Genomic DNA, 24,614 nt, shown 5'->3' with positions numbered 1-24,614 from the left:
CTTCTTCGACAAATGGCGCAGTTTGCCTCGTATATATTTCCAGGCACCGGCTTTAACCACCACCAGAACTCTCATTCTCGAGCCATTGTAGCTAAACTGTGTCTGACTGCACGACCACCATTGATATTCCTGGGCCCAGAAAGTGGGCTGTGTGTATGCATATTTAGGGGCGTAACAAAGGTACAGACCAGATCCACATCTGAGCTGATTTGAGATCAGACCATTTTACAGCTGCAGTTTAAAGTTTTGAGATTTTCATATTAAGGAGGTGACATAGGATTTATGGCCATTTTACCCACCGAGCTGCTGTTATTCAACTATGCCAAGGTAAACTTGGTTTTGCATTCTATCACCCCTTTAATTATACATTTTCCAATGTATTGGTTGAATGAATGATTCTCTGACTCTCATAAAGACAATCACTTGTCGCCATCTACTGTAATGAGACTGATGCCGAGTTCACACTGCATGATTTTTAAAGTAGTCGGTCACTGCTCTTTTCACACTGTGTGACTATCTGGAGTAACATTCAGTTTCTGCTGTGTTCACATTGAACGATGGATCGGCGTCAGGTGGTTTCACACTGCATGCCTTTACAAAAGAAAGAATCGCAGACAACGTCTGTCTGGTCCGCAAACTACGTTTCACAACCAAACACACGCGAGAAGAGATAAGGAAATAACGCAAGGAAATAACGTGTGTGAGACCGGAGTTCTCGCGTGAGACTGAAATTGTTATTAAAAAATGATAGCCTGCAAGAAGATTGCGATCCATATTGTCTGTGCGCTGATTTGCAGCGAAAAGGAGGAAAAGAAAAACAGATTATGCAGGAGGGAATGGTTGGGGAGATGAGAGCAAGGACTGTGTGTTCTGCTAAGAGAGTTTGTGCTTTGTTTCTGTTTGATATAATTGTTAATATATCTATTAAAATACTGATATTCTGGTTTATAACTCCTCCCTGAACTCCCCGCTGTCCTGTATCTTGCTCTCTCATTGGCTGTCGGTCATCGCCGATGTCAGAGCACATTCACACCGCAGGATTGTGAATCGCCAGGTCCAGATATTTAGCACGCCAAATATCTCACAGGCGTCGGCGACTCGTCGGCAATTCTCTCAGATCGTGTCTTTGTTCATTCACACTGCGTGATTGTCACTCGCGTGAATGAGCGCCGATTTGCCTGTGATTTCGGGCATTTGTCGGCAATCTCCCAAAACCTGTCGGCGAGCGAAAATCGGGCCTAAAATCGTTCAGTGGGAACTCGGCATGACCAGCCTGACAGTGTTGAAAACACGGACAAGCAGAATGATACAAACAGTTATGTTTCTTATATTTTGGCAGTTATATCAGAACTCTGCTTGATCAATCAGATTCGAGGACCTTTATATAATGCTACACATAATTAAGCTGTCACTTTATACATAAAGTACAGTCAGTAAAGGTACAGTACACACAGTCATAAAATATCTAAACACTATTATACACAGATGTGATGCATACCCAATAAAATGAAAAAGTTACATGGATCAGACGAGGAAGGCAGATTCGAGTGAAAGGGGCTGAGACTGAGATGAGGAAAAGGTGAGGCAAGTTTGGAAGACATCGAAATAAGAGCCACAAGGTATTTCGCCAGAAGACAGAAGTGTCTGAGTGGAGAAGCGGGCTGCAGAGATGCGATTAAAAGTCTATTGATCTGGCCCTGTGATTGCTTTCTCCCACATTATATGAAGCCATGTTTGATTCAGCTCTGCAGTGTGAAGGGCTCAGAGTGACATTAAGGCTAAATTTGCTTCCTTTGCATGTTTGAGAGTACTGCATTTATTCCCTTGAAACTGTCTTTAGCCTCAGGACAATTTAGCACTCAATGCACTGCAACGAGCACTGAAACATTTATGGTGAATATGGGTCAAATTATGGGTAAAATGGGAAAAATGATAAAACCATAATAGTCATGGAAGTGTACTCCCTTTTTAAGTACACTTAAGTGGACTTTCATTTCATTAAAATTATATTATCTGCAAGTAAAGTTTTTTTTATTTGTAACATTTGAAGTACACTGCAGGTGAAAATTCAATGAATTTCCATAAATTAGTCAAATTCATTGATAAATTAATCTTTGGTACATTAATTAAGCCTTTAAAGTTCCAAAGTTGATAATGTCATGAAGGATCACAGCAGCGCTCAGTTCACTATAAAGGTTCTTTCTATAAAGGTACGTCAGGTTGTAAGAAATTTGAAACCTAAATAAAATGCAATTTTTCCACCCATATTCCCCAATATTCTTAAAAGGTGAAGTATGTTGTTCCCTTTCCAAGTAGAACTTCGACGCTGCGTCTTGGTGAAGCAGAACACTAAAATTGTATTTTGTGGCGTTTTTTCCAATTTGGATTTATTTATTTATTTTTTATGGTCAAGGCTAGATTATAGAAGCTTGTGTCCGCCACAGAACAAAACATTTTAAAAGATAATTGCGACTATTTATCTCACAATTGCGAGTTTACTTGAGAAATAAAGTCAGAATTGTGAGATATAAAGTCAGAATTGTGAGTTATAAAGTCAGAATTGCGAGATATAAACTCACAATTGCGTGTTAAAGTCAGAATGACTTTTTTTCCATTGCGAGTTTATATCTCACAATTGGGACTTTATAACTCGCAATTGCGAATTTATATCATGCACTTCTAAGATAAAAAAGTCAGAATTGTGAGAAAAAAATGCGCAATCACCTTTTTTATTCCATGGCGGACACAAAATATTAAAGCTATTGCTTAAAATACTCTGTAATATAGTGTTATGGATGCTGCTCAGTACTGACCTTTGAGGCAATAGCTATAGGAGTCTTCTCACCCTGAGCATCACTAGAGTTCAGACTGACCCTGAAACACACGGATGCAGGAGATATCTGGATTGAAATTCAATTCACATCTTCTTCTCACAGATTTTGTACAGGCAGGGCGAGCACAAATTGCTTCACTTTGCTCCCCCTAAAACATTTATGACAGTGGAATCAGTCATTTAGAGGCCAAAATTGTTTTGAACTGATTTGTATTTTCAGTGGCACAATGAATAGACGCATTGGCAGGGACAGCAGTTTGCATCATAATGCGTGATCATTCGAGCCGAAGACAAAAAGATGACTCTTCTCATTCTCAGAGGAGCAGATTATGAGATACGGATTTCAATAAAGTTCTGTTTAATCTTTTGGTTATCAGTGGGCATTATCTGGAGATCTGAGTGTGTGTGTGTTTTAATAGTTTTCCTCTATGAAAGAGAGCGAAAGATGTGTGACATCAGAACATTTTCTCACAATATATTCAGAAGTGCAGGTGTAACGTCAGAACCCGGAAGTCTAAGCGTACGTTTACACAACAACGATATGCTTAAAGGGACACTCCACCCATTTGCATTAAGCTTTGCATTGTTAGAAACCCAGTCATACTATTGAATGGTCGTGCAACACTCTCTCATTTTCCCCTGATACAGGAGAAATCCGTTATTTACCTCTTACACTTCCTCCTACAATGACGCAAAAATCGTCATTTTGCGTCATTGTAGGAGGAAGTGTAAGAGGGGGGGATTTCTGTTGAGACTACAGACACTCGTTCCTCATCTCTCCCAGGGGGCGGGACCCGCTCACGCTACAGACCTATTACAGATCAGTGGGTGGGACTTTACTCTCTGAAACTGAAAGCAATATCCTCCATCTTGTTTGAAGCTAAGCTAACAGGCGCTGTGGAGACAGATGTAAAGTTATGACAATAGCGGAGGAGAGTACTCAATATGATACAGAAGAAGATGATTTTGGAAGTCGGATGCTTGAATCAGGTGTTTGTGGCTACCTTTACCAGCCGCATTATAGCGAAGAGCAGCCGAGGCAGAAGACCTGCCTGCCGCGGACGAGGAGCCCGGACTGGCTCGGGTTAGGGCGGACTGGTGGCGCCGGTGGTCTCACTATGCAACTACGAACCGCTACGAACTCAGAGATAGAGTCCGTCTGCGGCAAAGAATTTCAACGATGACAATTTCTCCTGGACGAAATCTCTGAATCAGACGAGGACACGGACGTTTGTGTTGTGAACTATCCTAGTTTCGCACCGCATATATTCTGACTGAACATCCAGGTACCATGCAATAATTCACCTTTTCGAAAGAAATACAAACGAGGAGTAATGCACTAATGAGTTCGCCAACTAACTAGACATTTTGTGTGAATGTGAAATGAATTTCAAGCTCTGGTGGTAGCTAGCCTTGTAGACGGAAGAGTGATTTCTCTTATAGGCAGATTTGCGCTTTCTGGATTAGTGGGAGTGGCTTGCGGAGCTGTGCAATGTGGTGCATTGTGGGAGTTATTTTTTGTCTTTTCTCGGTCACAAAGGCACCAAATTCAAAATGTATTTTACATTTCGACTACATATATGACCCACTTTAAATAAAAAACAATGTTCAAATGGGTGAAATGCCCCTTTAAAACGGAGAAGTTTTTCCTTTGAGTTTTCTACGTACAGACGAAACCATTGTCAAAAAGGTCCTCATTCCCCCGTGAAAAAACGACAAAAAATCCTGTATTCTGCTGCCAAGCCAGTAGATGGCGATGAAACACTATAGACTGAACACGTCATACGCATGTGCATGATGATTTGCCAGAGAATGTCGAACGTCTTGTTCACACCGGACGCGGAAGCGACGCGGAAGCGGCGCGGAACGGAAAATCACGCACGGTCCGGTGCCTGCCTGTTCACACCAGACGCGTATTCTCCGCGGCGGTCGACAAGCGCTTCTGCTCAGTTGTTGTTTATTCAGAGCTATTTTTTACATCATGGGTAAGTAAATAACCTCATAAAATGAATACACCATGTTTCTGTAACCAAGAAGTTTGTACACTTCTTTTATTAATCCGTTGTTGAGACACACACGCAGCCAGAGAGAGAATATGGTAGACAGTAGTAGTGTGGATATACCGTTGAAATATACATCCTCTCTTCAAATTTATTAAATATATTTTGTTGTGTTTTTTCCTTGTTTGTTTTCATCTTTCTAGTCTGTTTAGATACACAAATATGATTGCATTTGTCACTGGCGGTATTTTAATTTTTGAAAATTGCTTATATTTTGACAATTGACCGGATTGTCTCGTGTTTCTTGGTGTGACTTCCTGCCGGAATTGACGCGGATCACTCGCGGCTCGCGCAAAAAATAGACCAGGCACCGAAACTGGCGCTTCACGGAGCGGGCCGGCCTCGACTTACGCGTCGCTTCGGCGTCCGGTGTGAACCAGGCCTAATAAGGGGCCACCACTCTCAGTAAACTTCCGGCTTCTGAACTGCAGTTCCACTCTGGCTCCACATGAGGGCGCTCACAGGACGAGTGCAGAATGATTGGAGGTCTATGGCGCTATACCCCTCAAAATTCACTTTTCTCAGGATATAATTTTTTGTCTAGTAATTTGAATGTTGTATTCGAAAGGAGATGCAAATAAATTACACATTGCTGGGTGTTAGATTTTTTAGAGTCACTTATTTGCTTTAAAAAGTCTTTTAAAATGTCATAGATGTCATACACATCGTACGACCAGAGATACTGCTTTACGGCAATCCTTCAGTCACTTTGGTGCACTCTGCACTTTCTTTTCTCTCGAGCCATCGACAACACAGCTGACACAGGTAAACACACAATACAGCTGACACAGGTAAACACACAACACAGCCGACACAGGTAAACACACAACACAGCTGACACAGGTAAACACACAACACAGCTGACACAGGTAAACACAACACAGCTGACACAGGTAAACACGACACAGCTGACACAGGTAAACACACAACACAGCTGACACAGGGAAACACACAACACAGCTGACACAGGTAAACACACAACACAGCTGACACAGGTAAACACACAACACAGCTGACACAGGTAAACACACAACACAGCTGACACAGGTAAACACACGACACAGCTGACACAGGGAAACACACGACACAGCTGACACAGGGAAACACACGACACAGCTGACACAGGGAAACACACGACACAGCTGACACAGGTAAACACACAACACAGCTGACACAGGTAAACACACAACACAGCTGACACAGGGAAACACACAACACAGCTGACACAGGGAAACACACAACACAGCTGACACAGGTAAACACACAACACAGACGACACAGGGAAACACACAACACAGCTGACACAGGTAAACACACGACACAGCTGACACAGGGAAACACACAACACAGCTGACACAGGGAAACACACAACACAGCTGACACAGGGAAACACACGACACAGCCGACACAGGTAAACACACGACACAGCCGACACAGGGAAACACACGACACAGCCGACACAGGTAAACACACGACACAGCTGACATGGGTAAACACACAACACAGCTGACACAGGTTAACACACAACACAGCTGACACAGGGAAACACACAACACAGCCGACACAGGTAAACACACAACACAGCCGACACAGGTAAACACACAACACAGCTGACACAGGGAAACACACAACACAGCCGACACAGGTAAACACACAACACAGCTGACACAGGTAAACACACAACACAGACGACACAGGGAAACACACAACACAGCTGACACAGGGAAACACACAACACAGCTGACACAGGGAAACACACAACACAGCTGACACAGGGAAACACACAACACAGCTGACACAGGGAAACACACAACACAGCCGACACAGGGAAACACACAACACAGCCGACACAGGTAAACACACAACACAGCTGACACAGGTAAACACACAACACAGATGACACAGGGAAACACACAACACAGCTGACACAGGGAAACACACAACACAGCTGACACAGGTAAACACACAACACAGCTGACACAGGAAAACACACAACACAGCTGACACAGGAAAACACACAACACAGCTGACACAGGTAAACACACAACACAGCTGACACAGGTAAACACACAACACAGCCGACACAGGTAAACACACAACACAGCCGACACAGGTAAACACACAACACAGCTGACACAGGTAAACACACAACACAGCTGACACAGGTAAACACACAACACAGACGACACAGGCAAAGACACAACACAGCCGACACAGGTAAACACACAACACAGACGACACAGGTAAACACACAACACAGCTGACACAGGTAAACACACAACACAGACGACACAGGTAAACACACAACACAGACGACACAGGTAAACACACAACACAGACGACACAGGTAAACACACAACACAGACGACACAGCTGACACAGGTAAACACACAACACAGCTGACACAGGTAAACACACAACACAGACGACACAGGTAAACACACAACACAGACGACACAGGTAAACACACAACACAGACGACACAGGTAAACACACAACACAGCTGACACAGGTAAACACACAACACAGACGACACAGGTAAACACACAACACAGCTGACACAGGTAAACACACAACACAGACGACACAGGTAAACACACAACACAGACGACACAGGTAAACACACAACACAGACGACACAGGTAAACACACAACACAGCTGACACAGGCAAACACACAACACAGCTGACACAGGTAAACACACAACACAGCTGACACAGGTAAACACACAACACAGCTGACACAGGTAAACACACAACACAGCTGACACAGGAAAACACACAACACAGCTGACACAGGTAAACACACAACACAGCTGACACAGGTAAACACACAACACAGCTGACACAGGTAAACACACAACACAGCTGACACAGGTAAATACACAACACAGCTGACACAGGCAAACACACAACACAGCTGACACAGGTAAACACACAACACAGCTGACACAGGGAAACACACAACACAGCTGACACAGGTAAACACACAACACAGCTGACACAGGTAAATACACGTGCTAGAAGAGTTTTTGTTTTGTTTGTTTCTGGTCCCGCTTCGGATGCAACGATGCCATCAAGCGGTATCTCTGGTCGTAATCAGTCCTTCACTGACCAATCAGCGTTGATTAGCAGAATGCTAGCATGTTATGGGCAACAACAACTCAACCTGTAAGAAATCGAAAGGACATAAGTACTCTTTCATTCAACTTTCAACCTACTGTATAACCCATGTTGAACTTGCAAAACCTACAATCAAATCTGAGATTTCTCAACGGTAATCGGGTGAAAGAGACAAATTTAGCCGTCTAGCCTCATAGACTCCCATTCATTTTGCACTCATGGGCGATCGCCCCCAGTGGAACTCTGGTGGAATTACAACCAAAATTCGGTACAATAGGACTTAATAGGGAGTGGCCAGGCTCTCCGTACACAGGCTCTGGATTCGCGTTTTTGTGGTTTACATGGAGACCGTTTTCAAAAACTTCCAATTTGAAAATCCATTTTCAAAAGTTTGCGTTTTCAGGCACCCAAAACGCCATTGTCATGTAAACAAACGGAACGCATCAAAAGTTTTAAGTTTTTAGTTAAACAGTGTCGTGTAAACCCCTAATTCGCGCTGGTTCTTTCGAGATTTCCCTATGGGGTTTTCAATGTAAGAGTAAAAATAACTTTTGCCTGTGGGAAACATAACTTGACGATACTTTGATGTTTTGTTTTGCAGCGTACGAACTGCCTTATCTAGTTACTTACTAAAAACATACGCTTTCAAAAATTAACATAACTGCTTCAAAATTCATGTTGTGTGTAATTTACGTTGTAGAACAAAACGTCAGAGTATTTTCAAGTTATGTTTACCACAGGCTTTATTTTACACAAATCTGACATCACACCTGCACTACTTTCTTTGTAGCAGTGTCTGAAAGCATAGTGGATGTTATCGAGTGCACTCATTCAATCCCACAATGCACAGCAATAATGAGTGTACAACTAATATACACTCAATGGCTAGAGATACCCATAATGCACTGTGTGAGGGTCATGACGAATGAATTCCCGACTCTGACCAGAAGATGGCGCCGCAGCTGAATCATCCATTCATTAATTTTGCAAACCGCAGGTCCAATGTGGGCACAGCGTCATATCATACAGATATAACTTAATTTTGAAATGATTATTAAATTGTTTAATTAAGATTGTACGTGCTAGTTTCCATGACAGAATTCAAGATATATTTTTTTATCATTACTGGAGCTGCCAGTTTACTAAGTTTCAAATAATTATTAAACAGCACAAAATATGCAAAAGCGGAAGCACTCAGTGTCCGAATTCACTCACTCATTTTCATTTACTCCTTCAAGTGAACTGTATTAGTGGAGTAGGGAATAGTGAATGAGGGTAAAGGGGGTTATTTTTTACACGATTGCTGCGCCCTAGCTGGACTTCACACACACTTGCTGCATGCAGGAGAAAACCTGGATTTATGATATAATAAGCATCAGGTGCATCTCAGCAGAGTTCAGGTTTAGTGCTCCTGCTGTGAGTCTGGACATTTACAGTAGCTATAGGACATATACAGTAGCTATAGGACATATACAGTAACTATAGGACATATACAGTAACTATAGGACATTTAGAGTAGCTATAGGACATTTACAGTAGCTATAGGACATATACAGTAACTATAGGACATTTAAAGTAGCTATAGGACATTTACAGTAGCTAAAGGACATATACAGTAACTATAGGACATTTAGAGTAGCTATTAGGGCTGTCACTTTTGTGAAAAAATCCTGTTCGATTTTTGAGACATAAGTGTTCATTGAATCGATTGTAAAATCGAAAATTGAAAAATAAAACGCCAAATATGGGCAAATCCACGGACAACTAACAGGCATTAGGACGAACGTAAAGAGGGCGCGCCGCGCCTGACGCGCACAAGTCAGCAATATTTCTGATGATTTATTGGCGTGAAGTTTCGAGCACAATGACTAGTGCAACATTCTCGAAAAGCAATAAGCAGAGTGGACTGCCATAGCAGCATATATAAAAAACATTACCTCAGTCTTCAACATGGCTGTGTTTACGATTAGAAATGTCAAACAAATTTCGCCTACGTAGGCGATAGACCGTAGCCCGAATCTGTATCTGAATACCGGGAAAATTCACAGTTTTGTAGTAAAAAGAGACACATTATGCAGAAGGATCATTGCTGTTATGCGTGTTTGTCAGAGCCTGCAGTTGCAAATGACGCGCGTTCGCTGCAGACATAACATGACGAGCTGGACGCGCTCCGAGAAAAGGCCGTTAAAATCGATTCCCTATTTTCGTTTTCGAAACTTGTGTTGGTTGGTCCGATCGATTGTGCAATCGATTTTCGAACGTAAAGTGACAGCCCTAGTAGCTATAGGACATTTACAGTAGCTAAAAGACGTAATACAGTAACTATAGGACATTTACAGTAGCTATAGGACATTTAGAGTAGCTATAGGATATTTACAGTAGCTATAGGACATATACAACAGCTGTAGGACATTTACAGTAGCTATAGGACATATACAGTAACTATATATTTAGAGTAGCTATAGAATATTTACAGTAGCTATAGGATATATACAGTAACTACAGGACATTTAGAGTAGCTATATGATATTTACAGTAGCTATAGGACATTTAGAGTAGCTATAGGATATTTACAGTAGCTATAGGACATATACAGTAACTACAGGACATTTAGAGTAGCTATAGGATATTTACAGTAGCTATAGGACATTTAGAGTAGCTATAGGATATTTACAGAAGCTATAGGACATATACAGTAACTATATTTAGAGTAGCTATAAGATATTTACAGAAGCTATAGGACATATACAGTAACTATATATTTAGAGTAGCTATAGGATATTTACAGTAGCTATAGGACATATACAGTAACTATAGGACATTTAGAGTAGCTATAGGACATTTACAGTAGCTATAGGACATATACAGTAACTATAGGACATTTAGAGTAGCTATAGGACATTTACAGTAGCTATAGGATATTTACAGTAGCTATAGGACATATACAGTAGCTATAGGATATTTACAGTAGCTATAGGACATATACAGTAACTATAGGACATTTACAGTAGCTATAGGACATATACAGTAGCTATGGGACATTTACAGTAGCTATAGGACAAATACAGTAGCTATAGGATATATACAGTAGCTATAGGACATTTACAGTAGCTATAGGACATTTACAGTAGCTATAGGACATATACAGTAGCTATAGGACATTTAGAGTAGCCATAGGACATTTACAGTAGCTATAGGACATATACAGTAGCTATAGGACATTTACAGTAGCTATAGGACATTTACAGTAGCTATAGGACATATACAGTAGCTATAGGACATTTAGAGTAGCTATAGGACATTTACAGTAGCTATAGGATATATACAGTAGCTATAGGACATTTACAGTAGCTATAGGACATTTAGAGTAGCTATAGGACATTTACAGTAGCTACACTCTAAAAACTGCTGGGTTGTGTTGACCCAATTTTGGGTCAAATATGGTCTCACCCAACGTTGGGTTAAAAATTAAATTTAAATATGGACAAACCCAGTCGTTTGTTTTCATTTTTAATGTAACCAATGCAATTTGTCCATTTTTAAATTGCATTTTTGTACATTTTTGATTTTGTCCAAAATGCAATTTGTCCATTTTTAAATTGCATTTTTTAACCCAACGTTGGGTGAGACCATATTTGACCCAAAATGGGTTAACACAACCCAGCAGTTTTTAGAGTGTATAGGACATTTAGAGTAGCTATAGGACATATACAGTAGCTATAGGACATATACAGTAGCTATAGGACATTTACAGTAGCTAAAGGACATTTACAGTAGCTACAGGACATATACAGCAGCTATAGGACATATACAGTAGCTATAGGACATTTACAGTAGCTATAGGACATTTACAGTAGCTACAGGACATATACAGCAGCTATAGGACATATACAGTAGCTATAGGACATTTACAGTAGCTATAGGACATTTACAGTAAAGGCCAGTGTGAGGCTGAATGATGATGAGGCCGTGTTGATGATTTAAGGGGAGTTGAGTTGTCCATCACAGTAATGTGACACTCGTCAGACACTGAGAGAAGGCTGATACGGCTGCACTGACATGAGCTCTAATGGGAGAATCGTTTGAACACTTCATTTTGTAATATAGCGCTGTTATTACTTTGACTATGGTGACATAAATCTTCTGCAACTTGATGTGGAAATATATGAATATGCTTTCACAGATTGTGTTTAGCTTTACAAACTAGGCCTGTCTGACTGGTGTGTTATAATTGACGGGAGATGTTTACTGTCACTGCGAGCGATCACCTCATGTTTCCTATATGATCCACCTAAACAACAGATGCTGCAAAGACTCTGTGGAATAAAGGACAGGAAATATATGATCTATTAGTTTATTATTTCTTCTATTAGTTTATAAAACACTGCATAATCTGGCACCTTTATACATTTCTGACTATCTGTCGAGATATGGTCCAAAACTTTAAGATCCTCTAGTGCTAGTCTTCTGGCACACTAACAGTAAATCATAAGCAATCTGGTGGTACTTCTGTTAGCCACTATGCTCCAAAAATGTTGAATTATCTACCAAACGAAGTGAAAGAGGCTACCAGCATTCATATTTTTAAAAGGCGTGTTAAGAAATCTTTTAAAGGTGCTTATCAGTATAACAATATTGTAGGTAAGTCAGTTTGTTTCCTTCTGATATTTTTGAGTGTTTTTATATTGATATTGAGGTGATACTGTATTGCCTATATACAGTATATATACTTTATATATATCCCCTTTATATATATATATACATATGCATCCATAAATGGGTGTGTGTACACACACTGTCATATGTAATATATACATATATAATACATATTATTATGAGCAAAAACTTTTATGTTAGATGCGATTAATCGATTTATAAGCTTGTGAAGCACTCTGAGTTGCATTCCATGTATGAAATACAAATAAATGTTTATTATTATTATTATTATTATTATTATTCATATTATTATGATTATGTCTAGATTTAGTCACAAAATAATGTGGACAAATAAAGTGTGAATGTGGACAAAATAAAAGTATTTTACATTAAATACGCCATCAAATCTGTCCTTATAATATATAACTCATTGTTTATGAATTAACGAAAGGTAAAGTCAGTCAGTAAGTGTTTTATTGTGGGTCCTGATTCAGGCAATAGCAGCAGAAAGTGATTGCGTGCTGAAGGAAACGATGCGCACAGGAGAAGCAGGGTAATTATTTCTAAATCAAATATTGACAGTACTGTTACAAAGGTGCTACAGATGGAAAGCAGGATTTCAGTATATCGACAGCCTCCAGCCAATAGACACCGCGCTCAAACATGATATTTCTGACAGCTCCGCAGGTAAACTCTCGTTTCCATGAGAACAGTCCTGGGATTTCACTACGTAACCTTTCCTTTTTCTTTGTTTCTCCTTTTCTACCACTTTTACCCCTCTCGCTTCAACGACCTGCTTAGTTGGAGACGGAGAAAGGCCTGCAGTCTCATTTGTAGTTAGTCTCGGCTCTCTGTGTCTCAGCCCGGAGTTGATGGAGTGATTCGTACCTGCGATGCGCTTGAGAAAGCTATTGTGCGCTGCTGATGGATGGAGTTTGGTGGAGGTCTGGCCACTTGGAGAGCTTAAATCAATCTGTTCATTTGCGTCTCTGTTGGGCTGATCATTGGAAAGTGCAAACAGTTGATCAGCGCCGGTGTGAAGCGCCCTCATGCTGAACAGGACGTTTTCATTAAAGTGCACAATCTGAATGTTTCACTGGCTCTGTGTTTGTAAGAGTGCAAGACTGCGGCCACTTTATGTTCATCACTCAATAATTCAAAAACACATCCCAGAAAAACCTTACAATGGCCATTTTCAAACCAGGCAAACTTTGCTGTAACATAGGCTACTGTTAATATAAAATGATGAGTAGAAAGGTTCCAAACTTATTTGAAATAGAATTTATTTAAATAGCATATATTTGAAATAGAAATCTTTTGTAACATTATAAAAGTCTTTACTTTTGATTCATTTAATGCATTCTTTCTGAATAAAAGCGTTAATTTCTTTATATACATATACATACCCCCTCCCCCCCCACACACACACACACACACACAAACACACACACACACACACAAACACTCTCTCTCTCTCTCTCTCTCTCTGTCTGTCTCACACACACACACACAGACACACACAGCTCCTGTCGGAGGCCTGGGAAGATTGCAGTCTGGGTTTGAGGTTGAGTTATTAAGATGTATCCGGTGGATGAGGATAAGACCTTCAGTGCTGAGTGCTCTTCACTCGGTGAATAATTAGGATGGGTCTCCATGACTGAGAGAGACGCCAGCGTGAGCATTCTTCAAGAGCATTAGTGAAGTGTTCAGCACCATTCAGACGTCAACAAATGATCCATTCACTGCAGCAGATAGCAATAGTCCTCCTGTATTATTAATATTAGGATTATTGTGGCTGGAAGGACTGGGGTTCATGTCAAGCAAGGAGGATGAAACGTATGCTCTGCATAACAATACACAGATATTTGTTACAGGGAGTTGACAAAATTTTCACAATCAAGGTTTTAGGAATGTACAGCAGTGGACAAAAGTGATGTCCGGCCTATAGGCCTATATTCACCCTTTAATCAAATATTACTAAAAATGTGTTAAAGATTTTGTAAGCATATTTTGTTGTGCTTGAAATAGATTGTTTTATTTGTGATGTTAATGCAATGAAACATGACAGATTGTGCCATATCATTTTTAGCCAGTCTGTCATACAAAGAAATGCAAAAAGAAGAGAGAATCAACCAAATATTAATAACTGATTTTGTGGTCATTTATGTTTCCTGTCAGCCTTTTTGGTTTTCTATGCCATTTTTTTTTTTTTTTTTTTTTTGCATAGTAAAATAAAACCAGCTGTAGCCTATAGTTTACCCTGTTTTTGCAACAACAACAACAACAACAAAAATAGTCAGATAAATACCTTAACCAAGTTTAGTGTTTTGTTCTTCTCTCATACTTAAAGGAGAACTTGGTAACTTTTTTAACTTAATAAAACTGTCTAGAAATCATTTGGATGGTTAAACAACCTGTTCTGGTGATATTGGTGACTTTCCCCGCTCCCCCCAGCGTTCCCAGGCGGAAAACCAACCTTGCAACTTGGGCACTACCGTCCCGGCAAGACAGAAATTGGAAGTCTCGTGAGAAGCGAGAACCAGAACGAGCGCGAGCGCGAAACACGAATTGCTTTACGGCAATTCGACATAAACACACACGCATGTATGATGTATTACCAGATTTTACCCACCTCAGTAGACAAAGCTCCACACGATACAGTTGGCTTGCTCCGATCATAACAAACGCACATGAGCAGCGGTAGAGAGGGGGAGGAGGCTGAGTTTTTTACGACCGTGTTGTGAAATATACGCACCACCACAGCTGTAGGGGGAGCTCGTGGGGAAAACATGCGACAACAAAAAGGAAAATCAGCGAAGAAGTGACTAGAGTTCGCTAGAGTTGCCGAGTTCTCCTTTAAAATTCCTCATGTTGTTTTTCATGATTACTCACTTTTTTCACTGGGTTACTTTACCCTGCAATGTGATACATTATTTTTTATTAAAAGTACAAATATTCCATGTAATCACTCAATTTATTAATGCTGCATGCATTATAACTATAACATAATCAGATGTTTAAAATGGTTTTAGATGGATTATGCATGTCGCACCCCAGGACACAAAGTATTTCATGTCAACTTCCCACATGCACAAACGGTGAACACTTTCTTTCAAACCGACACAAAATCTGTAATCCTGTCACATGAATTGAATTAATTTGTGATCCATACTTTTTATTTAATTTGCAAAGCAAGTGAATTTTTTTTAAACTGCGCATGATAGTTGTTTTATTAATTAAACAATAACTATGCTGGAATCTGAACAATACCTGCGCCTTTTCTGTAATACAAATGCAGTTACGTTTCATTGGACACTTTCAATGAACAATGCTCGTCTCCATCAGTATAATGAGGCAATTGTTACAGATATTGATCAGCGTGCAGCATTTCCTAAATGAAACAACATCACGTCTGGATGAATTGGAAGAGGAGGAGCAGGCCGTAATTTAGAGCTGAAATGATGGAAACACAGTCAGCAGATCTCAGTTTGCTGGACAGATCTGTGTATTGTCTGCGGAGCCGCTCTGGGGTGCGTTTCCCGAACAACGACGTTGGTTAACCACCATAGTACGATGCATCGTTGAAGAAATCAACTAGCTAGTCACGACTGTTTCCTGAAACCGTATTGTCGCTAATTGGTCATTCAACCACGCTGGTTAATGACGTCACGCACGTGGTGGAGTAATAACTTATTTTAATGAATCTGTTTGAGATCGAATTGACCTAGATGTTTTGCTAATACAGACATGGCATCTGAGGACTATATCTCATTTTGCTCAGTTATTTTGTTTTATTTCCAGATTCAATCATTGGCTCATTCATACATAGAGTACGTTTTCTGTTTTCAGCGGTTAGGATTATTGCATGGCTGGGTTGAATTCTAATGTAGAATCAGGGGGCCAATGTTTCGGAAAAAACCGAAGCTTCCCCGGGCGCCGCCATTGATTAGCAGACCATCACCTGCTGTTAGCATTCCATTGACTCCCATTCATTTTGGCGTCACTTTGACAGCGAATAACTTTACATCTGAGGCGTTTAAAGACTCCATTTGTCCATTATTTATTTCTAAACAAACACGAAAATGTATAAAAGGCTCCATTACCTTGTACGTTATGGCCCCGTAGAAGCAGTTTTTGTAAAAGTAGGCTAACGATTGCGTCATAACCACGCGACTCTCTGTCGCACAGTAGAGAGATTACCGTATGGACAAGAGGAGAAGCTCGCGGGCAATCGGGAGGACGTGGAGGCAAAATTACTAAATAATTAATCAGAATACTTAGCAAAAGTTTCTCCTGCTCCAAGCTCATGGACAGCTCCTCCTCACACTCTCCGTCTCTGCAAGATTCGGAAGGGAATGGTTCAGATTTCTCTCGGCACAGCTACTAGAAGACAGACGGGTTGCTCACGTCACATCTACGTCGTCAAGCTCAGTTTGAGTCTGCGCAGTATCTCGGCCATCAGGATGTGAGAGCTTCTAATTGACTTCACTTTTCTCCGTTGAATCCAATGGGGTCGCTGTGTCCATTTCTTTTACTGTCTAGAATGCGGTCTGTTATTTCTTGATATCAGACCGCTGCTAAGGATAACACACCGTTGCCATGAAAAACAGAGCGTTGCTATGGACACAGGATTCTAACCGTAGAGATGGAACAGACTATTTTCTTTAGCAGAAGCAATACAGTCGTTTTTAAATCGATAAATTCTTTTTTAAATCAATATTTTGTGTCAAATTATTGATTTATTTGGTGGGTAGCCATGTAATAAGCGGGATAATGTAGAGCGAGGTGGTTGTTATTGTGAATACAACCCCGATAGGCTGACTCAAGCTCCGCTTCACATCGGGGTCCTGATCAGCCGGTCGGGGTTGTATTCGCTATAACAAACACCTACATTATCCCTTACATAATTTACCGCTGGATGGAGCGATTGACCAATCAGAATCAAGTATTCCACAGAGCCGTAATAAACAGTCAAGGTCACTGCGGGAAGAACCAAAGACAGCGTTTTCTAACTTACACAGAAAGATTAGAGCATTAGCAAGTATCTGATGAATGAATGATCGAATTCACTGGGGTGACTGACCACCCTGCTGATGAACACACACACACACACACACCAGCATGAATTAGATGTTGTTCCAGGCTGGTTTATGCTGGTTTAGCAAGTGGACCAGCGTAGTCATGCTGTTCTCAAGTAAAACTGAGCTGGTGTATCTGGTGCACCCATGCAGGAGACCAGCAAACAACAAATAATCAAAGATATTTGAAAATGAACAAAGACATTTGCTCTGCTTCAACGCCCTCTTTCTACAAGGACCATATGTCATTAAAGACAGAGAGGTGTTGATAGCGATCCAGAGGTTGGGGAAGTTGTGATTATCTGAAAGGTCAGTTTGAATGTCTCACATTTGGGTTGCAGTCATTTTATTAAATATAAATTTCGGTTACACTTTATTTTAAGCTGTCATTGTTACAGTGTAATTATACATTTAAGTACTGAGTAATATTAATTAACAACATGTACTTACTATAAGGTTATAGGATTAGGGTTTGGTTGAGGGTTAGTTGCATGTAATTATGCATAATTTACTGTTATTTCTATGGGAAGTACATGTAACATGTAACAAGGACACTGTAAAATAAAGCGTTACCTATACATTTCTTTAAGTAGCAAGGTTATTGTTTTCTTTTCTTTTTGTTGCTAGACTATACAAACTTTACATGCGTTTCGCCAGATTCAGTGCATCTTGACTTGAACTTGTATTTTTTGTTGGATCTGCATAAATATTAATATATTGTGGTATTTCCACAGCACTCTAAAGTAGTTTCCATCATGGTTTGTTGCTTTAATCATCTGTTGTACCTGTGTGGAATCTGCAGCATTTCATTTAAACCCAGTCGTTAAACAGATCTCTGAAATATGTGAATGTGATTTGTCTGTCGTGGCAGTCTGTGGTCAAATATAATGATTGTTAACCTGTATAATTGACCAAACTGAATTCCTACATTGCTGTGCTTGTTCGTGTCTCGTGTGCTCTACATATATTCACATCAGAAACAAGAAGCCAAGCAAGTGATGAACAATAAGAGGAATTGCCATTAATTGAAACTGCCATTAATTGGGGTGTCGTATAGCACAGTTGTGGGTGGCTGATCATCTACAAAAGCGAATAACCTTTGACTATCGTCGCTTTTTCTGAGTGCTAAATAACTGCTGGGCTGTGTTACTACAGATCTGCACGGGGATTTATTTAACACCACAGTAAATGACTTTGCCCATGGTTAAGTCAGGGTGCACCTCTCTGCTGTTTAAATCAGGTTAGTGTTACGCACTGCTGTATCCACAATGACACCATTCAGTGGAGGTCTACTGAGATATCAACCTCTTTCAACAGCCTTGCCTTGGGCATTTCAGCACGCAATATAGTGAAAATATAACGGTGACAGTCCTTTAGACATCATCTATTACTAAAGTCCCGTCAGGACAGAAGTCCATAGCCTTTTAAGCCTTGCAGAATATGTGCCCTGAAAACCAAGCACTAAATATCATAACATTTTCCTGCACATTTACATCATTTTGAGCACTAAACATTATCAGTATCACGTGGTAAAAACAGGAATATAAATATGGTAATCATTTAGTATGATGGTATATGACCAACTGATTGCACCATTGTAGGCTATACTGCCACAACTCTGATTATCAAGGGAAAACAAGAATATGCCGAATTAAATTATAGTAATAAATCACATAAATTTAAGTAATGGCAAACATTTGATTAGCTAATAATTATTTAAGCCCAAATCCAAGTCTATCCCCATGAAAACCCTACCTTTCAAAATATTTAATCATAAAAGATGCATTGAATTGATCAATAACAAAAGTGTAACTAAATGTTTATATTGCATATAAAGGCAGCAATTTAGAAATTTCTATGCCTCAAAGTATCCTGAAAAAAATGTATCATGGTTTCCACAAAAAATATATATTTTCAACATTTTGTAAAATTCTGGTCAACAAAACATGTACTGAAGACATATTTATATACTTTGTCAAATACAAATCTTGTCTATTATTAATCACAGTCAGACAGATTAGATATGAATATTATCTTCTTGTGACTCGTGATAAGCAATAACTTACAGAAGCATCAGTTTATCAAGTATTGATTATTGCTGCCTTGCAACTTCCGCATTTGTCTGTATATCGGATGTTGTAGTCCACTGATAATGTTGGACTGTAGAAAGCAAGCGCGTCGTAACCTTACAAAACTACAATTCCCATAATGCACTGCTCCCTAAACGTGCCTCATCTACGCCGGTTTGACGGGTCCAGCCGAGAGAGTCCACTTCACCTGAACTTCTTCACTGCTGTGAAGAATTTAATCTATTAGTGGTCAGTCACATTCATTTTCATATCACCTAACAATGATTTTGTCGTGCCGAGGCTTTTAAATACACTGATGTGAACACGAATAAGAGACGTTAGCTGTGTTGGATGATTTATCATGTGCTGTCAGCTCAGTTCAAGTCAGGATTGACCGAAATAACACGTTGTTTAGGTTATAGACCCCGAAAGGGTGGTGAAGTCGTGTTTAATGAGTTATTAACATAATGAAGTTGTTGTAATCACTGTGTTTTCACCATTAGAGAAACAAAGACATCCTATAAGGATGTAACTTACTTGTTAAAATATCATGTATAGCAGCATCATAACAACACGTTCAGTATTAAGTATTAAGTTAAAATTGAGAGGATTCAGACACTTCAACATTTAAATATCATTGAATTCGATAAATCGAAGTGTCATTAGTAAAGAATGATAGCACAAACACACTTTTGAAGCAAGACATTTCAGAGTTAAGATTGGTTCAGTTTTAAACATAGCCTAACTCACAGTAAAAATGAAAGAAGGTTTTAAATTATAAAACAAGAAGTTATACAAACGACATTGTGACATTTTGTGTTTCTCAAACTTTAGTGGAATAGATAATCTTGTTGGTTATTATTATTAAAAACCAGAATAAGTCGGATTTTGGCCATCTATTTCATTCATTTCAAAGCAACTTTTTAGGTTTTTCCTCTCAGTCATCTGTTGTTATTTGGTGTCAGGTGTTATGCATCCTTATTGAAATGAATGCATATGATGTATCCCAGGGGTGTCCAGTCCTGCTCCTGGAGGGCCGCTTGCTGTGTGCCTAATGCTATGCTGTAAAAGTACTGTTTTTGTCACGGGATGGAGTGAGGAAACATCAGTTTGAGTATTGAGAATCACCCACTGTGTACACGGATCTGCACTTCAGGTTCTGACCGGGTAAAAGTGAAAGTAGACCTCCCAGGAAACTTTGCAATACTCATTTCAACAAACTATAATTTGAGACACACTATTTCTAGTTTTCGACACAGCAAAGGTCCTGCAGACTTCAGCTCCAACCCCAATTAAACACACCTGGACCAGCTACTCAAGGTCTTACTCGAGGTGCGTTTACACCATGTTCTCGTTATTACATCTTGTAAGATGGGAATTTTCTGAGAGCTTCGACTTGTACCACGTGACCCCTGCAGATTCATTTAGGCATTGATCCAAATGCATAATTCCCAGTCCGAGGGCATGATATAACGTCACAGGTTGTCATCTCGAGACTACGAGAATTACGACATGGCGTGAACGCAGAATTAGCGAATGTTTAGGCGAGTTGGAGCTAAACTCTGCAGGACAGTGGCCCTCCAGGACAGCCCTGATCTTTACTGTCGGCTCTATTAAACACACATTAAGGGCCTGTCTGTATTCACACTGATCATCTGTCCCGCATGAACAGGTCCTGCGGCGTGACCATGGCTCCCCCTCGGCTCACTGGAGCCCTGCGCTCCTTCTCCACCGTCAGCAAGCAGGACGATTCAACACAAGACCTTTATGATCTGAAGGTAAGACAACATCAGTCAAGCAACTCAAACTTTGCTTTGCATACTTAAGTTGAATAGATAGCAACTATCTGTGTGTGTGTGTGTGTGTGTGTGTGTGTGTGTGCATCAATATAGAAATCAACTGATGTGATCATATGCATGTGTTAATAAAAATCCCATCACAATTAAGTGCCAAAACTAATACATTTTTTTGTACATTCTTTAATTGATTATATATAGCATACATGTCCGTATGGATCATATCGGCTGTTGTCAGACTCCTTGTGTTACAATTTAATTACAATTAATGGCAAAAGGAATGTAAACTGATATTTCCTACTGACACACTACAGCAAAAGATATCAATAACTGGCTTAAAACACATTTTTTTTGGGTGAAAATACTAACGTGCCTAAGACTTTTGCACAGTACTGTACGTACATATGTTCATAATTTGTAAGTTAGTGTGAGTAATACATTTTTGTTTAATGTTTTAGACTTATGTACCCATAAAATAAATAAATAATCAAACACAAATAGATTAAAAAAACATCTGACAGTAGTGCAATTCTAATGCTTAGTTTAAAAATAGTTTATTATTAATAGTTATGAATTGTATCCGTTTCAGTGTCAATCAAACCTGTCTTAGGTACAGTATAGGCTAGTGGTATAAGTGTACATGCTCTTAGTGCTTTTATTTTTAGCGTTTTAAGTGCTGGGAAGCCCTTTAAAGACTTGATCATTCATAATAATTCATGATATTTATAGTAGGTGCTGATATGCCTCATTCAGAGAATGTAAAACAATTAGTTAGTGGGGTTTTCTATTGCAGGGTTAGTACAATTACTATTGCTTGGAGAAGTTTAAGGTTTGAGATTTGAACAAGGCCCTAACCCTAAGTATTAAACCTGAGCGTTGCTATCTAACTCTATTTGTGCTATTGCTGAAACATTTGGGGATGGTAAGATTGTTTTTTACTTTGTTGAAAGAAGTCTCTTAATGCTCACATGGCTGCCTTTATTTGATCATCACAGTAGGGTTGTGTGATGGTTTATTGTGGTGATGTATTAATGTTTCAAACAACAAAAGAAAAAGAGAACTTATAATCATTTAAGAAACAATATGCATTCATTTGCTGCAAAAGTGGTTTACCTACTGCAGTTCATTTCACGTATAACTTTCTTATATTGTATTTAATTGTTTGCAATTTGTATCTTTGTTCGTATTTTTAATGCATGTAAAATAAAAAGTGAAATTAGTTTTTGGTCACACACCGCCCACCCATACTTTGGTCTAAATAGTCTATCATTATATTTTCTTGTATGTTTTCTTACAGGCATAAATGGGGTCCAAAATGGTTTGGGATTTGTCAGCTTTTTCTGACAAAAGAAATATGAAATACGGTTAATAGAGCTACTCCACTAAGATAAAACAAAATACTGTAAGATGTGCTACCCTTGAAATCCAATCATAAAATGGTGGTGTAACAGGGCTGTCACTTATTACTGGATCAACCAATCTTCAGGGTTGCAAACAGCGCGCTTTTCGGCGTCTCCCGCTTTTTTCTGGTCTGATTATAATTTCACAAAGTCATCTGAAGCCATTCCATAGCTTAATGTGAGGGATAGAAGTCTATTTACATCATTAAATTAAAGTTTACGGACACTCGTTTTCCCTCCTCTGGCTGTCAATCATTCTCCATTCAGTCAAACAGCGCGAGCGCCTTGTCCGGTTACAGCAGGATGCACGGTAAAACTCTCTCCAATATGATATATTCACATTATAATGCTTGATCTGTAGATAAAAGTCTGTGGATTTGCATAAAATGACCTTATTTTGTGTATTTGTATTTTATGTTTGTTGCTGTTTTTAAACGACTCGCTAGCGTGTGCCTGTTAGATCACACACATCACAAGGACTATGAATCGGCATCAAACGCACAATAACTGGAATTTAAAACTGAAGAAACAAATGATCAATAAACTGTTGGACAGATATACACAAGGATTTGTGCGCTCGATATTTCTTCGCTTTGTGCCGTGAACTTTTAAATGCGCACTTGTGCAGATTTTCTCAAGAATTACTTTTTGCTGCTCATTTATACACTCACTGAGTTTAATAAAAATACTTAATACATTTATGTAATATTTAAAGGTGTTAACTGTAATCTTACACTGCAAAATGATAACTTACAATTATGTAAGTATCTGGATATTTGCCGCGGGGCGAGGGCTTCGATAACCTCTCTCTTTTTTGACCATACATGTGTTTGCATCCCTGAATCTTAATGCCAAGTGTAAACAGGGCCGTAGAGACTTGGAGATGGGATTTTTAAGATTGGACCCTTAGGTAACGATTCACACAACCCTAAAAATGAATAATAATATCCTGGTGCCTTCCTACAACACCATAGCATCATGGCAGCAAGCCTCAGAGAAAGTAAGAACTAGCCGTTTAGATGTTATCTGCCCAAGCAATGTCTAAAGTGTTTTATTTAACAATCACCTGTAGTCATGTCCAAGACTGGGCACATAATCAGCAAAAGTTAGGAAATTTAACCAATCGATTAGCCGTAATATATGGATTAAAGTGGACTTCAGGTCACAGATAAATCTACAAAGTGCTGTTTTATGCTGATAATATCAGCCTACTGATTTATATCGCTCTAATTAATAGCTAAAAACAGCTTTTTTCTCTTTGTAATCTGATGTCCTCTTTCTGTACTTCATTTAATCGTGTTTCTCCGACCTTGAGAGTGTGATTCATAGTGTATTATATGAGCTCTGACTGCTCAGTTTCTCTTTAATCTCTCTTTCTCTCTTGACTTTGCTTTTATTGGGGTTTTGCGGAAGCAGAAGGCTCCATCTTGGTTCAGTGTAACCTCTTTTCCTCGTCTGTAAATGCAGATTTCTTTATCGTTGCGCTGCCGGTTTTGGGCGGAGAGCAAAGGGTGCCGGTTTTTCCCAGCGCTCACTCATAATGCTGAGTTTGAGAGGCCGCTGAAGTGCTGATACAATGGTGTGGTGTTAATTTACTCAC

At 39.6% G+C, this 24,614-nt stretch overlaps 1 protein-coding gene across 1 annotated transcript in view; it reads left to right on the top strand.

The window, feature by feature from the left end:
- Positions 1 to 19,966: 19,966 nt before the first annotated feature.
- ascc3 (activating signal cointegrator 1 complex subunit 3) overlaps positions 19,967 to 24,614 on the top strand; it is a 253,571-nt gene continuing 248,923 nt past the window's right edge. Inside the window, exons 1-2 of the mRNA XM_081388469.1 lie at positions 19,967 to 20,067; positions 21,491 to 21,596. Of these exons, the coding sequence (XP_081244595.1) occupies positions 21,507 to 21,596 (90 nt within the window). The 5' untranslated portion in view covers positions 19,967 to 20,067; positions 21,491 to 21,506. The remainder of the gene's footprint in view (positions 20,068 to 21,490; positions 21,597 to 24,614) is intronic.

This window comes from Scardinius erythrophthalmus (genome assembly GCF_964197995.2).
Source record: "Scardinius erythrophthalmus genome assembly, chromosome: 16".
Classification (NCBI taxonomy): Eukaryota; Metazoa; Chordata; class Actinopteri; order Cypriniformes; family Leuciscidae; genus Scardinius; species Scardinius erythrophthalmus.
Note: the sequence above shows the minus strand (reverse complement) of the source record. Positions and strands in the feature narration are given on the sequence as shown.